The sequence below is a fragment of the Ammospiza caudacuta genome, chromosome 1, assembly GCF_027887145.1.
Source record: "Ammospiza caudacuta isolate bAmmCau1 chromosome 1, bAmmCau1.pri, whole genome shotgun sequence".
Classification (NCBI taxonomy): domain Eukaryota; kingdom Metazoa; phylum Chordata; class Aves; order Passeriformes; family Passerellidae; genus Ammospiza; species Ammospiza caudacuta.
In genome coordinates this window covers 42,200,173-42,215,847 of record NC_080593.1, presented here as the reverse complement: position 1 = coordinate 42,215,847, position 15,675 = coordinate 42,200,173, and the positions used below count along the sequence as shown (strand labels likewise).

Genomic DNA, 15,675 nt, shown 5'->3' with positions numbered 1-15,675 from the left:
TATGATATGAGAGAGTAAGCATTACAAACAAATTCACCAGAGAAGAGGGAGAAAAAAATATGCCTGTCTTTTTCTGTCCAGCAACCAGAAGATGATTGGATAAATGATCTTGTCAGGCTTTTATAAACCTCAGTTTATACTGTTCTTCAGAATTAGGGAAGATAACAGTGTGTGCTGTGGGATCCTGTTGAACATAATTCTGCCTTTCTGTTATATTAGCTTTAAACCTGCAGACCACATTTGCATGAGGTGGGCAATATGCAGCACATCCCTTTTTTGTTTTGTTTTGTTTGGGTTTTTTTAAAGCTAATCTTAGTTATTGTAATATGTAAGAAAATTTTGGTTCATGTGTTTTTCACAAACTATTATTATTTGTCTGTTATCAGCCAAACTTAAAATCACTTTGTGGTGGACCTTGGTAAAAAAAGATGTTATCCACAGCTTGGGATAATTACACACCTCACATATTCTACAGTTAATTAAAGTATGACCCCCAAAATTATAAACCCCCAAACGGTAACAAACCCCCAAGCTTTACTGCCTTTTACTCCCTTTTATGTGCTTATTGACTGATTTTTATTGGTAGGAGCTAAAACTTAGAACTGAGTGATAAAATACATTCCAGTAGTTTATTGAATTTACATGAGATTTATTTTGATAGTAAAAAGCAGTTAAAATATAGGTGTCATGACTTGCTCTAAAGGTCTTACTTTTTTGTGTATTTACAGTACTCATAAAGAACTAGGAAATCTATACAAGTCTGCATAGCTTCCAAAATATTGCCTGAAAAATGCAGTGAACATTATGCATGGTTTATTATGAGGTTCTGCAGCTTCAGGAAATGTCTCAAACATACTCTGTCATTTGTCATGTCTATATATTTTAATCCCACATATTGAAATAAATGAATGTTCTTAATTCAGATTTGTGAGTAAAAAAGGAGGCAGTTATGTTGCATTAGAAACTTGTATTTGTTTTAATTAGGTTCTGTAGATGAATCTGCTTGCAGAATGGCAACTGAAATGATCAAAAGTAGTTTCTGCATAAATAGTTGTTGGAAAATTTTATTGACTGAACTTTTCCTCCTTTGCTCAGTGCCAAAAAATCTTAAATGTTTGTGCTTTGCTTTTGATTTCTAGTGCATAGTTCTTGCCTTTTATTTTTTTAACTGTCATCCTATTGTGTGCTGGATTCTTACATTATCTAAAGAGTAGTTTTAAAGATGATGTGAGTGAAATAGAACTCTGCTATAAGTGACAGGCTTAGAGACCAGGTCAATTTGAATGAGACTTGTTTTTAATCTGTAAGATGCTGCTTGCTGATATCAAACTACTACAAAAATTGCTGTTGGTGGAGTGTGAGACGAGAACCCAAGTGTCATAAACTAGCATTATTTTATCAATAAATACACACTTTGCAGCATAAATGCTCTATAGCAATACTCTTTGGATGTGCAAATGGTTTTGCAGCTTGGGCATAAGATTACAGGTGCAGAGATATCTCATTTAGAAAGCTGGATTTTATAACACTGATATACGGCCTCATGCCTTACAAATAATAAAACTGAAATATGGCAGATCCCATTGGAACCACTCAGCTCTCAAAAAAAGTGGGATAAAAGAGAGCTTTAGCACTGGTTTGAGATATGAGAGCAACACTGAGTACCCTCAGTTTGGTCTTGGATCTGAATTTGACCTTTACTGGGCTAGTATACTTTTCAAATCCCTAAATGTTTAATCACAGAGCTAGAAAAACGGGCAGTAAAAATGCTGCAGACTCTTTAAGATTTGGTATATTGACATTTATCTGTAATCCAACCTCAAACCAAAAAGGGTTCCTGTTATCCAGCTGGTTATGCTGGATAATTGCAGTGTTCTCTTCTGGCCTCAGTGTATGAATGAATTTATGTTGAAGAACTGTATTTGTGACTGCCTATAAAAACTGTTCAAAGATGAGCTGGCACAGAATAAAGCTGTTCTCACTAGCTAAAATACACAATATATAGTGTAAGTGATATTGTGCTCACTTAGTTTTTTATGCTCACTTAGTATCTTTATGTACTGGCTTCCTATTTGTTTCCCATTGCAGTTCAAAGGGTTGATTCTAACCATGCAGAAAATTCCTTTCATCATGGTTGTCATGCACATCACTTCCTCATGCATTTTAATGACATCCAATGCAAATATATACATAGCATGCCTAACATAAACTAGCATTTTCTCCAGCTAACCATCCCAAATTTTTTATTCCAGAGGATCAGCCATTTTGATCAAGTTTTGTTTCAACTGGTCTAACCTGCAAATTATAGAGCAGTGCACTGTAGCTGAGTAAACAAGCTGTGAGAGCCTAGCTGTGACAGCAGAAGCCTCAGCCCACATGCAATGCCTTGTGGTTGAGATATTAACCTGCAGGCAAGCCTGCCTCCCAGGCTCAATGTCCCTGGCAGTAAAGGTAGTTTGGGTGCTCTTTGCCACATGCTGTGTCTCTCTTGGCTGCTTCCCTCTTCACCAGCTTTGAGCTGAGTGAGGCTTAGATGGGTGGTTATGCTGGTGGATGAGAAGCTGCTGACAACAGGATGAAGTGTGGCAAAGCAGCATGTTTGGCATACATTGCAGGCTTACATGCACCATGGAGGGAGGATAAGATGGATACTGGCTCAGCAAAGCTAAAGCTAAAGTTGGCAGACTGCAGAGTTAGCGGCTGTTTCTCTGTTCTCAAAATCGTCGGGTGAGAAGCCTGACCATCCAAGCTACTCTTGGATGATGTGGTGGTTAATTCTAAGCAAAGCAATTATATAAATGAGATTATTACAATTGTTGTACTGTGTTATTTAAAAGGTCTGATTAGAGTCACTGCTTCTTTTAAACCCTCAAACCCAGGAACCTATGACACTGAATCTAAGGACTGAAGGACATGCTGGTGCACACTGTTCCATCTGTGACATTCACTCCCTTCCACTTGCTGTGGACAATTGGGAAGCCTTAGTGACAGTAGGCTTGGTGCAGGTGTTACCATGGCATGAGATGAACTTCAGGGATAATGTCCCAGTCATTCTGGTGCTGACACCTATAGACAGCAGGGAAAGAACATTGATATGCCTTTACCATAAATATTGCCTACAGTTTAGTGACAGATGGACTTATCTCCAAAGCTGATGTGAAATGAAGCAGTGTCTCAGGAGGACTTCGTAGGGCAAGAAAGAAGAGCTGGTACAGCTGAGCAAGCCTTGGGGCATTTCCATGGAATATATTCAATACTTGAATGTAGGCTGGGCAGAAATTGTTTCTGTAGACCATACAGCTAAATTCCTCCATACAATTGTGATGGTGGGAAGTTGTGTGGAAATTTGGTGGTGGAAGGAGATAAAAATAAACTGGAAAGTAATTTAAGAAAACTGTTTACTAGGAGAGTGTTAAAATGATAGAGAAACCCAAACCAACGTGTCCAGGAAACATAAGTTAGAAAAGTGGATTATGAGCCTACCTCATTCTAGAAGCTAAAAGTGTAGTTTAGCAAAGGACAGAGAAAGGTCTCTGTTTCCTGATAAGAGCAAAAAGCACTGAATTTGTTGTCTTAATGGATGTTTTGCCTTCTAAAAGGTGGGATAAATAATGAGTTATTTTGATTATTTTGGACTCTTAATAAAAGAAGCAAAATTTTGGTTTGGTCAGAGAGTGAAAGTAATGTTTTAAAGGAGGACTGTAACATAGCAGCTGTGTTACCTTGGAAACAGTGTGAACCTTCATCATGCAGGTTGCATTAATAAATAGGTAATTAAGAATACTTGTAACAAAGCATACATCATGTGGTATTGCATCAGAATAAGTCAGTGTGTACTACTCTGAACTCTAGCTCTACTGGGACAAACCATTAGCTAGTAAAATAAATACAGGTTCAGTCATTTTTAAGACCATTAATAACTTAAAGCAAATGAGGTTAGGAGCTCACTCATATCAAGATTGCTATAAAAGGTTGTCCAGCTCTGCTAGGCTGCAGTATGTACAAATTAGGAAAGGAAAGGGGATGAGAAGAATGACACATTATTTTGCTTCAATGCCATGTAAAAGTCGCAAACTGTGTCAATGTTTGACTCAACCATGCTGGTTGACCAAGAAGGAGGAATCCTTAGTACATGAAAAGCTATACAATAGGTTAAGCCAAAGGTCTTTCTAGTCCAGCATTTAGTTCCTTCCACAAGTAGGTGTTTAGAGAAAGCCCAAGAACAGGGGAGGGATTAATTAATCAATAATGTAAAAACAGTCTTTGAAGAGTCAGAAGTTTAGAGCCTTTCTGAACTTCAAATATACCCAAAATACTTTGCTCAACCTTGTTAAAAGGTTTTTCAAGAACAATTGCTTTTTTAATCTTTCTAGATATTTAGCATCCAAACCCATCTCCATAAGAATGAGTTTCATGAGTAAATCATGTGAGAAAGAAGTTTCTTGTGCTTGTTTTAAACCAGTTCCCCTCACAGTTCTTGTTTCATGACAAACGGTGAAGAATAACTTCTGTTAACCTGAATATTATTTTATACATTGGTTGTTTATTTTTCAACTGAAAACCCTCCTCAGTGAGCTCTCTTCATATAAAAGCTGGGATTTACACTTTTCTCTTTCTACTCTGCCTTTTTTGAAAGAATATTATAAATGCAGGGTTGTATAGATACTGGCTGTACTGTGGATTTATATAGCAGCAAGCTGTTATTTCTGTTTTTCCTAATGAGCTTATCACAGCTGTTTGTTTGATTACCCTTGAACGCTGACTGAGATGGAATTTTCAGAGGACTATTTAAAATGTCTCCAAGATCTCTTGCTTGAGAGGCTATAGCTAATTTATAGATCATCATGCCTGCATAGTAAAAGTTATTTTCTCACCATGTGCTTTACTTTGGCTTTTGGCAAGATTAAATTTCACGTGCCATTTTATCAGTGATTTAGTTACTACTGTGATATCCTTCTGCTATTTTTTCACATTTGATTCTAGTTTTAACTATAAGAACAAATGAAGAGATTTTTATTTAAGAAGATACTGAACAACACAGAACCCAACTCATAGTTGGGTTCCCAGCCTACAAGAGGACTTCTTATATTACCACATCCCAGCACACCTTCCAGCAGCAGTGAACCATGTTTTATGATTTGGCAGAACTCTCTGGGGGCATAATATACTTACAGCCTGTTACCCCTTTTATTTCAGAAACTTCCTGATAAGTGCACCCTTGCTACTTGAATTTTATAGTACAGAAATGTATGGAGAGGCTTCTCTGTTCTTTTGTATGGTCACTTTCTTTTCCTGATGAATTTCTGAAGAACTCTTCCAATGAATTCTGTGGAAGGCAGAAAATATTACATTCATTACCTATAATGTAGAACACACACATGAAAGGTGTTAAGTGGCTGATGTGGTGGCACAGTTTATTAAAACATTGTTCCACAATTTTGGCCCATCATTGGAACATTATGAAGTCAAGTGAAGGGGTCTTATCTTTATCTCCACCAAGCAGGATCTGAGCTTGCCAAAGGAGCATTCCTTGTTCATTTAAATGTTTCCTAAAAACTCTGGTCATCAAAAGTAGAGTTGAGCCTAAGAATGAGGATTTTCATGTTTTGGTAATAGAGTTTCTTTCCATAGTGAACAATGATTTGGGAATTTTACATGAACATCTCAAGTAACAGATGCAGAAAAATAGTTACTCTAAAATATTTTATCTTTGAAAATAATTAAATTCTTAATCTTTGTCTGTTTCGCAAGAGTTGAACGTTATATGTCCAACTCATGAAGTATTAAAATTCAAGTTTCCAGACTGCAATGCCTTAGTATTTAACTACAACATGAGAAGTCTAACCACCCAAAATTCAGGATCAGGTTGCCCAACATTTCAGTTACCCAACCACAACACATATGGTAGGATTTTCCAGAGAGAAAACTGGGAGAATCTAAGTTAGGATCCCTCCTCTCTGTGCTGATTTATATGGGGAATGTACATATCTGACTGTGTGTGGATTTGGATAGTTTGAGTATCTTCTGAGGTGCAGAACAGAAGGCACATGTGATACTCTACACTCAAAATATCTCTAGTACAAAGGATTGTTAAAACTTTCCACAGGGTTGAAGAACAAAAGCTAAGGTTCAGTTTATACTTTGCAAGGACTCTCGAGTCTCCTCTACATTTCAGGTCTACAATTATAAACTGACAAGAAGAATAGTTACATCTCTGGTATGCTGGGAAGATACACATTGTAACATAACTGAGGCACTTGTCTAACGCAGCAAGGATGGCCGCAGAAGTGATTCGTGGGTCTGGGCTGACTGTACAGGAGCTGCTTAGCTTGTTGTGGTGATATTGAGGTTACATCCTCTCCTTTCAGGAGGTGTGGACTTGTAGTATTTTTTTGTAAAGTCTGGATGAATGACATGACTCATGTGGTATGTTCATACACACTGCCTGCTGTGGGTTGAGCAAGAATATCGTGTTCCTGAGTGCTGGGCACAGCACCCAGCTCACGAGTGCGGGCACGACCATGCTGCTGGTGTACTGTACCCCGGACAGTCCCCTCCTCGGCGGTGTCGGGGCACGGCTTGTGCGAGCGTCAGGCGCACGCTGTGTGGCTCGGGCATCCCGCTGCCCGCCGCTGTCCCGGCGCACATCCCGCCGCTGCTCGGGTGAGTGCCTGTCATGTGGCGGGCGCGTCACGGGGGGCGCGGTGCGGCCGCCGGGGCCGGAGGCGGTCTCGGTGTGCGCTCTGCCCCCGCCACACGCGTGGGTCTGCACGCCCGCCCCACACCCGGCCACCGCGTCCTTCGGGGTCGCTCCCCGTGTCGCACGGCGTGTGCGTGCGGTGCCGGGCACCATGCAGTCCGTGTGCGTGCTGTGCCTCTCCCCGTTCGCCCTGTGCCTCCGCGTGTGCGTGTGCGGCCCCCGCCCCTGCGCGGCCCCCGCCGCAGCGGCGCCCTGCCCTCGGCTCGGGCGGGCGGGGCGCCCGGGGGGGCGGCGGGCGGGACCCCGCGGAGCCTCGGGGCACCGACCGCCGCCCAGCTCCCCGCAACGCCTGGCGAGGAAGAGGCGGCGCGGCGGTTCACTCGCCCGCCGCGGCCCAGCCCCTTCTCCCCCGGGCGCCGCCCCTCTCCGCGCCGCCTGTGAGTCAGGGCTTTGCCGGGCACGGGCGGCAGTCGGGGCCGGAGCGGACGGGCAGCCTCCGCCGCGGGGCTCCATGGAGAAAGCGGCGGGCGAAGGCGGCGGCAGCAACAGCAGCAGCCGCAGCAGCAGCCGCCCCACGTCGGCGGGCTCGTCCCCCTCTTCCTCCTCCGCCAGCCGCGGGCTCCCGGGCCGGGCGGCGGCCGCGGGCAGGCTGGATGGAGGCGGGGGCGGCGGCAGCAGCAGCCCCGGCTCGGCGGCGGCCAGCCCGGGGGGCGCGCAGGCGCCCGGCGGCGGCGGCAGGCGGCGGGAGCCGGTGCTGGAAGGGACGCTCAGCAAATACACGAACCTCCTGCAGGGCTGGCAGAGCAGGTAAAGCGCCGGGCCGGCCCCCGGCGGCGCTGCGGGGCCGCGTCCTCGCCCCCGGCAGCCCCCAAGATGGTGCCCGGGCAACCGGCGCTGCTGCCCGAGCCGACCCCAACCCTCACCGGCCGCCGCGTCCCGAGGCCGGGCTCCGCTCCCCTCTGCGCCCGCTCTCCTTCCTTTTGCTGGACTTGTTTATTTCCCCGGCCGAGTTTGACATCGGGGCGGGCGGGGACGTGGCCCGGCGCAGGGTCGGAGCGCTGGCCCCCGGCGCGGCCGCCGCAGGTGCGGGCGGGGGCAGGGGAGGGCTGAGGCTGCACATACTGCTGTCCCTGCATGACAGGGCTCCGCTTTTAAGCTCCTTTTTCTGTCATCGTTAGTATCCATCTCCTGTGAAGTTAGCTTGGATAACTCAAGAATGAAAAACTGAGAGCCTCCCAAAATAAAGGGGGAAGATGTCATGCTTGTGATTATTACTATTGTTTTTGTCGCTATGAGGTGGGGCAGCGGAAACAGTTACCTTTGCGTACAATAAAATAACTTCTGTTGCTATGTCCTACCTGTTTGACAAGCCCTAATTTATGCTGATACGGTGACAGGCCCAGGTCCTGCAATTTGTTGGGTGTGGACAAGCTGACTTGCATCTGTGGAAGTCCCGAGGAGGGTCTGGTTTTGGTCTAGTTGTAGTGTAAAATTTTTACAGAGTTGGAGCCAGACTGTGGAGTTAATAGGGCTGTATTGGGATCTGTTGAAAGCAAAAGAGATTTCCTGTGATGTTTCACTTTTTGTTGTTTAACTTTGTCATCTTAATGGATGGACAAAGATGTGTGTCCTAAATGCAACTTCTCAATATAAAGCAACACTGTGGTGATTTTAAAGAGAAGATGCTATAGAGAGAACAAGTATTGACTAGTTATAACGTTCTGTACAGACCTTTCAGGAAACAAACAAAAAGACTAAAACCTGCTGTTGCTTATATTAGGTGATCACAAGCAATAAGAATGTGGGAATGGCTGGGATCTTGATGTTCTGACAGTAAATTTAAAGCATTTATAAGTGACAGAGTTGCATAAATGCCAGTGATGCTCTGGTGCTGAATCGTGTGTGGCTAAATCAGTGCTATGACTACTGCATCTGTACTTCCTGGAGAATTTCAGGAGCTGGTCTAATTCCACACACTGGAGGCCATGCGTAGGTGTACCAGCTATAAATTAAAAAGCTTGGTATGAACTGGAGACATGCATTTCCATTAAGCTTGACTGCTTCAGAGACATAGACATAGGCCTTTTTTGCTGTCATTTGGTTACTGTAGTTCTGTTCTAGATGCTCATTAGACTTTTATCTATTTGTTGGTTTATATGGTCCTCCTGTAGTTTTGTTTAAGAAACAAACACATTTTGATACCTAAAATGTAGGACTGAAATCCATGATGCAAAATTTAAAGCGTTCTTACCCCCTTTTTTCCCCTGACACTTCCATCTCTTTTTATAGAGACAGTAGCTTCTTTTACTGTGTGTGATTTTAAGGGTTGTCATCTGAAATTGCAAAAGAGAGGTAATTGCTCATAAATCTTTGGGTCTAAAGCTGCCTGTTTTTTTTTTATTTGGAAACATTAAATATTTGATAAGGCTAATAGCTGGAAATAGTGTGCATAATCTGTGCATGCCCAAGAAATTTTACCTGAAAGCATGATGGAAAAAAGACAAATGTCACTTAAACAGTTCTACCACAGCACTTGGAAATTAATGATAGTTTACTTCCAGCAGTCTTTTAAAATACTGCTTTATTGTGCTTTGTCAATTGCCAGTTTTATTTTCTATAAGTCTGGCTTTTTGACAAGTGGTTTATCATGAGACAGCTTTTAGGATAAGTAACTTTTTTAGTTTGCTCACTTAGTCTATTCTGTTGATACGTGTAGCTGTGGTTTGGGATTTGGAATCTGATACAAGTTCTAAACAGATCAGTTGAAACTTGAGGCTCACAGAAGTTGATCTTATTATATAATGTTCAATAAATGAATAGTGATCCATGGTTTTGAGCATGGTTGTCCTTTTGGCCTTCTGTTATTCCATTTGTTATGGAATGTGTTTACTGTGAATTGGAGCTCATTCTGTAACAGTCTGTAGCTGGCACTTGCAGTGTGTTTGTTAGCAGACAAATTAGTTTTGCATTTACTGCATTTGAAAAAACACAAGATTGTTCAACTGCATGATCAATACAACCAGATGGCATGAATATAAATAAAATGGGAAAATAAAGTGAAAACTGACAGAGTTCACTTATTGTGGATTTGGAATGTTCTTCTTTAAAGCTCCTTATCCATTAGCCTGAATAATTTAAATGTAGTTAATGTTAGCTCTTGCGGTGTGCTATTGAAGTTGAAAGGCTTTCCTAGGTTATCCAACACTTAGTGTGCAGAGTAGCCTTTACAAGTCTGAAGCAATTACTGTAATTTGAATTATAATAAAGTAGTGTCACTTCTGAATAAATGTTCCTTTAGCAGGCATATGCAAGATAATCTGATTGTGGATGAGGGAACTGCATATGATTACTGAAGCATAGCGCTTCATTTATAAGTATTAACTGAAGTAATTGAAGGCCTCAGAATCAGTCAATCTGGATAGCTGCATTACTTCTTATTTTGAGAATTTCCAAGTATTTATTGTTTTTTACTTAAGAAATACATTTGTTCTGCTCTAGCAGATCAGGAACAACCTGATCTGGAAATTAGTGAGGTGATTCCTCACCTTTATGACAAACAGAAGGAAATGGTGGTTTTTGTTTTGTTTTGAGGCAGTTTGTTGTGTGAGAAAGGTGTCAAGGGGCCTGGGCGTTTGCCGTGTCTCCACTTGAGTCTGTAACTTTCTGTGGGTTTGTTCAGGTATGGATACAGGGAATGGAGCTTAATCTGAAAGAGTTTCTTTGACATAAGAACACTTGTGTCTGGTCTGAGACAGTAGGGCATCTGGCTGTCTTTACTATGAAATTACAAGTAATTGTGTTCTCAATTGAAGTACTGTTACAGATAATTTCTATTGGGATTTGCTTGTTACATGTGTATGGGAGGGTAGAGCTTGTATTTTAAGCAGGAGTTATGTCGATTTGATGGACAAATATGTCTCTGTAGTGTCATCTCATATCATGCAAGACCTATTTTTCATAAATTAATTTGAAATTGTTGAAATACTTATTGCTTGTGATGTTACTGTCCTGTCTTTTGAGTAGACTGGCAAAATGTAAAAAATCTTAAAACCCCCATTTGTGAAGGTAACGGGAAATTCACGGTGTCTGCATCCCCCTCTCCGCTTTTTCCCTAAAAATACTTAGTGCTTGCACTTGTAGGGTTATATCCTGCAAGCGTGTATAAAGTCCTGGGTCATCTGCATTTGGGCTGGGACTTAAATCTGGGTTTGTAACAACAATAAATGGAGCCCTGGCTGATGGATGTTGTCCCTTTTTGGAGCTGAACTGCTTTGTGTAAGTTGCTCTATAGCCCAGGTGTTTTTTTAGACATTATTTTGGCCTACTCCTGTTTCCTCTCTCAGTTGGGAAATGTATTGTGTTACCAGCCTGCATGAATCATGCCTGACTTCTTGTGCTTGGGCAGACTTCTTTTGGGGATTAGCTGCATTCCCTGTAGGTCAACAAAAAGTGTACTTTGGGGCAGTCTGGGGATTTTTTGCACTCAGGATCTTTATCAGGCTCTCCAGTGCAGTGGTGTAATCTCTTTTCTTGTGTAGTTGCACAGAGCAGTTGCAGTTTGACTCCTGCCAGAAGAGAAAAACCCTTTGTTATTACCAGTGTCCCAAGCAGGAGGTAGCTATCAGAGTTTAGTGCCACTCTAAGAGCTGATTTCACTGGCTCCCAGAGCTTGTGCTGCTCTGACTGCAACTCTTATGGGAGGGTTTTTTACATATGCTGACAAAATGTGTCAACAGTGTATTGTGCTGTAGCACAAAAATCTGTGTGGAACATTTTTATTACTATTATTTTAAAAAATTTATATGTATATTCTGGAAAAATAGATTGCGACCTAGAAGAATTGACAAAGGTATCTTCAAACACAGTAATAACCTCCCTCTCCCTCTTTCTGAATCAGCTAACTAGTCTTTCACAGGGTTTTGTGATTGACACATCTGCTTGTGGAGTTTTGGGGTAGTTAGCACCTCTGGTATCCTTAATATTCTTCAGTATAGTATATACTATGTATAATACTAATATAGTATTCTTCAATGGTAGTCAAGTTGTTTGAGCAATGAATTGGGGCATTTTTCCAGTATAAAAAAAACAGTATATGGTTACTGAACAATCTGTATGACTGTGGTAGACCTGTATAGCTGCTGAGGGGGAAATCTGTCCTAGAGAAATAAACTGGGTTTTTTTAGTATAAAAATAAGCCACACTCCTAATAAGCCATTTTAGCCATATTAAATAGCCTAACAGTAGACTGTATCTGAGAAGGAGAAAATAGCCACACAATTAATTTAATTTTTGTGAAGTTCGCTGAAATGGGAATTTTTTGTGTTCTTACTGCAATTAGATTAACACCAGTTCCTCTACTGCGTATTTTTTCATCTTAGTGTGATTCTGTGCATGTCTATCCAGGGCTTTGTGTAGTGTTGTAACACCCTCCAGGATTTATTTGCAGAGTCTGTGAACAGGCAGACTCCCTTTTAAGGAGCTGGAGATACAATATATTCTGTTTCTTCTATTGTTCTGCATCTCCTGCTTGAATTTTGGAGCCTTGCTTATAATTTGTTAGCAATTGTGTAAACCTTAAAATTGTCAAGGTGTTTTTATCCTATAGTGCTAACATTTTATTAAAAATTTTACTTGCAAAATAGATTTTACTGGAGACTGTGTTGTCCCTTCATTTGTAGGCTCTCTTTGTAGAAGGAGGCAATGTGAAAAGAAAGAAATCCACTTAAACCCAACTTACTTTAGTTCTCTGGAGCAAATGATGTTTCCTGTGCTAAACACTCAGTAGCTGCATATTTTACAATATTTAAATCAAGATGTATGTCATTAGTCTTAAATAAACTTGGCATTTAAAATGCCAAAAAGTCAATTATTAGTAAGTTCTGTTTTGGATTAAGGCACTAATCTGTTTTCTTAATCCTAAAATCTGTGTAGCAAAAATAATCACATTGAAATGTAGCCTTTCTTTTTTCTTCCTCTCCTTCTTTCACTTTTTGCTGCTGGAACTTTTCCCCCTTAAGGATCATTAATGCTCGCTTAAAAAACAAATGAAATGAAAAAGAAATAAATAAACCTTTTAAAATATATATCCCTAGTTTCTTTGTAGGAAGATTTAAGTTAAGGTGTACCTTCTCTTTGTTTAGTTACTGGCTGATTAAACCTAACTGGTTTAATGACAGGCTGGTTGATTAGTTTGAGTAGCTTTTGCTGTTGCCTGTAAACCATCTCTGTTGGGAGAATGGAGAAGGCATTTCCAGCAGCAACGTCAGAGAAAGAATTTTAACAAGGTAAGAGAGAGACTGAGAAATCCATCATTCTCTGCCCTTCAGTAGTGCTTGCAGGGAACATTTGGAAGAAGGCAACTTGGAACCTCAGGCTAGAATTGAAAAGGAGGGCCTTGTGGTTAAGGAATTGGTTTGCATTGAGGGGGTGTGGATTCTGGTTGGAGAACTGCTATGGACATTTCTCTTGTCCCCAGGCAGGTAACCCAAGCTCTTTGTTCCTCAGCTGCTTGTATCACATGGTGCTGGGGCTGCTTATGCCTATGCAGAGGATCAATTCATATAATGGATAATAACCTAATGCAGAAGATGCTTGATGATAATGTAGGAAAAGTCTGTTTGAAACAGATGAGACTCGGGCATTTTCACTGGGCATTTTCACTCAGGCAGTATATTTGGGATTTGTGAGTGCTCTTCAGAGCTGAGCAGCAGTCTCCTACCAGAGGGAATGAAGTGACAGTCTAAATAGAGTGTGGTCTTCCTTTCGCCCAGATGTCACACTTAGCTCTCAGGCAGTGCAGAGAAGTGGCAGTTGGCACTGGCACTGAAGCAGGCACTTGCCCTTCTCTGGGTTTTGTTACCACTGGCTCATTTTGCTGCTAGCTTTTTTCAGTGGTGATTTCTGTGCTTAGCAAGGCAATGATAAGTGTGGTTAGAGGGAGCACACATGCACTTGTTGGCTCATTTATAAAGCCCCACCGATTTATGAATATGGATTTTGTTAATGCAGGAGAAGTGATGACAGTAGGTTAAACTAAGTAATGTGCCTGGAATAACTTTATGAGTATATAAGTATTCAAAAGTTTTCCCCAGTCATTTTATATTTGAAACCAGTTGTTCAGTAAGAGTCTATTTGGTCCTTAGATTCACTTAATACTCTTTGTTCTTTATTATATCTTTAAAAGACTGAACTTTCTAAGTGAAAAAGTTGCTAAAAATTGCCGTGACAATGGCTATTTAATGTACAACTATATTTGTTAAATATGTATTATAATGAATGATGAAACAAAAATAGTGAACTTGGTTCATTGAAAAATGCAGTTTGTTTCCATGTAATAAACTAATGCAACTGTTTTTACAAGTATCTTGACACTATGCTTTAGATCTTGGAGGGTTTTCTGGATATCTTCCTGAGATGTTTGATTACTTTTTGGGATGCAATCCAGAGAGACAAAGTTTGCTTAGTACTTAACTGTCGCATATAAAAGCGTTGCTGTAAATGCTGTCTAAATGCTGCTGCTGCTATCTGTCCAAGATAGCATTTAATTTGTAGGTAATTTAAATCTGAAGGTAGAGATTCTTTACTACTCAGTTGTATAGCACAAACCATAGTATTTGCCATGGTTTCTGTTGCATCTAGGCTTGTGTTTCTCTTTGGATATTGATCTGAGGATTTATCTTCTGGTGATAAAGGAGGATTCTTCATCACAGCCATGGGAACAATTAGCCCAGAGTTAATTACTACTTACACACTAAGTACAACAGGCAGTTTTTTATCAGCCTTTAACTCTTTACTGAAGCTCATGATGCTGGACTGAAGATACCTTGTATCATATTTGGGCTCTACATTCATTATTTTTGGGCAGACTAAGTGGTTATCTTTTGTCTGAGTTTGGAGTATGTAGACCAATGGAGTTTTCTTGCTGCTCTTCCAGTCACTCAGTTACAGTCCCAGTCACAAGTCAGCTCTCCCAGTAACTGCAGTAATTTATGATAGTCCTGATGGTTATTCAGTGTTTCAAAGTTTTTTTTACATGGGACACCAGAACTGTGTACGCATTCAGTTGTAGTTGCACTTGGGATCAAATACAAGGATAATGCATTCTGTTTGCTCCAACTCAATATTTATTCCCTGCTTAAAAAGTTCCAGGACCATTAGCTTTTTTGATCTTTGTTGGTTATTTTTTAAAAATTAGGTGGTTAGTTTTGCCTCTTAAGTTTTATTGTTAGTCTGATTACAGGCAACACTGAGACCTCATGTTCCCTGGTGCTGCTTGGGTTCTCCTGACAGATATCTCCATACCCACACTCTTGCTATTTTCTATTTACTGAAGCTGCAGCATCCTGGTGCTTGTTATGCCATTTTCTCCTGGTATCCAGTATACTACTTGATCCAGGAACATATGGTATAGTACTACCCAAGTGAGTGCCAGAAGTGTCAGAATGATGGGTAGCACTTCACTACCCTTTTTTTGTTTGTCTGGGAAGGTGTTGGGGAGGATTGCTGTGGGAGCTGTCAACCTGCAGACTGCTCTCTCCACAGTTAGCATGTCTTTGCATATCCCCAGTGATCTTTCTTGGGCTTTCTCATGGTGCATGCAGGCCCTGTTTTTTGAGGGGGGAAAATAGCAGTTAATATTTGTTTAGGAAGACAATAATTTTAAAATATAGTTGAGGAAAGTTATTATTAGTTGGAAGAATTATTTGACCAAAATAATCAGTAGGTTTTCCTTACCCTGAATTTTTATGAGTCATTTCTTTTCCAGGTGAATCCTGTATCTTGTAATTATGACTTTTTTTGTCACTAGATATATAATTTTATTTTGACAGTATTGGAAAGCATGATGTTGGCTGATGATAGCCTATTTTCATATCATCAGCAATCTTTATGGAAATTTTTCCTCCCATGTAGGTCATTGCTAAGCACTCCAAAGCCAAGTACTGATTGCCAGAATACCCTATTAGAAATACATTCAC

The 15,675-nt window shown here is 41.1% G+C and overlaps 1 protein-coding gene across 1 annotated transcript in view; it reads left to right on the top strand.

The window, feature by feature from the left end:
• The first annotated feature begins 7,211 nt into the window (after positions 1–7,211).
• The window catches only part of OSBPL10 (oxysterol binding protein like 10), a 112,501-nt gene continuing 104,037 nt past the window's right edge, over positions 7,212–15,675 (top strand). The window contains exon 1 of the mRNA XM_058804610.1: positions 7,212–7,507. Coding sequence (XP_058660593.1) covers positions 7,212–7,507 — 296 coding nt within the window. The remainder of the gene's footprint in view (positions 7,508–15,675) is intronic.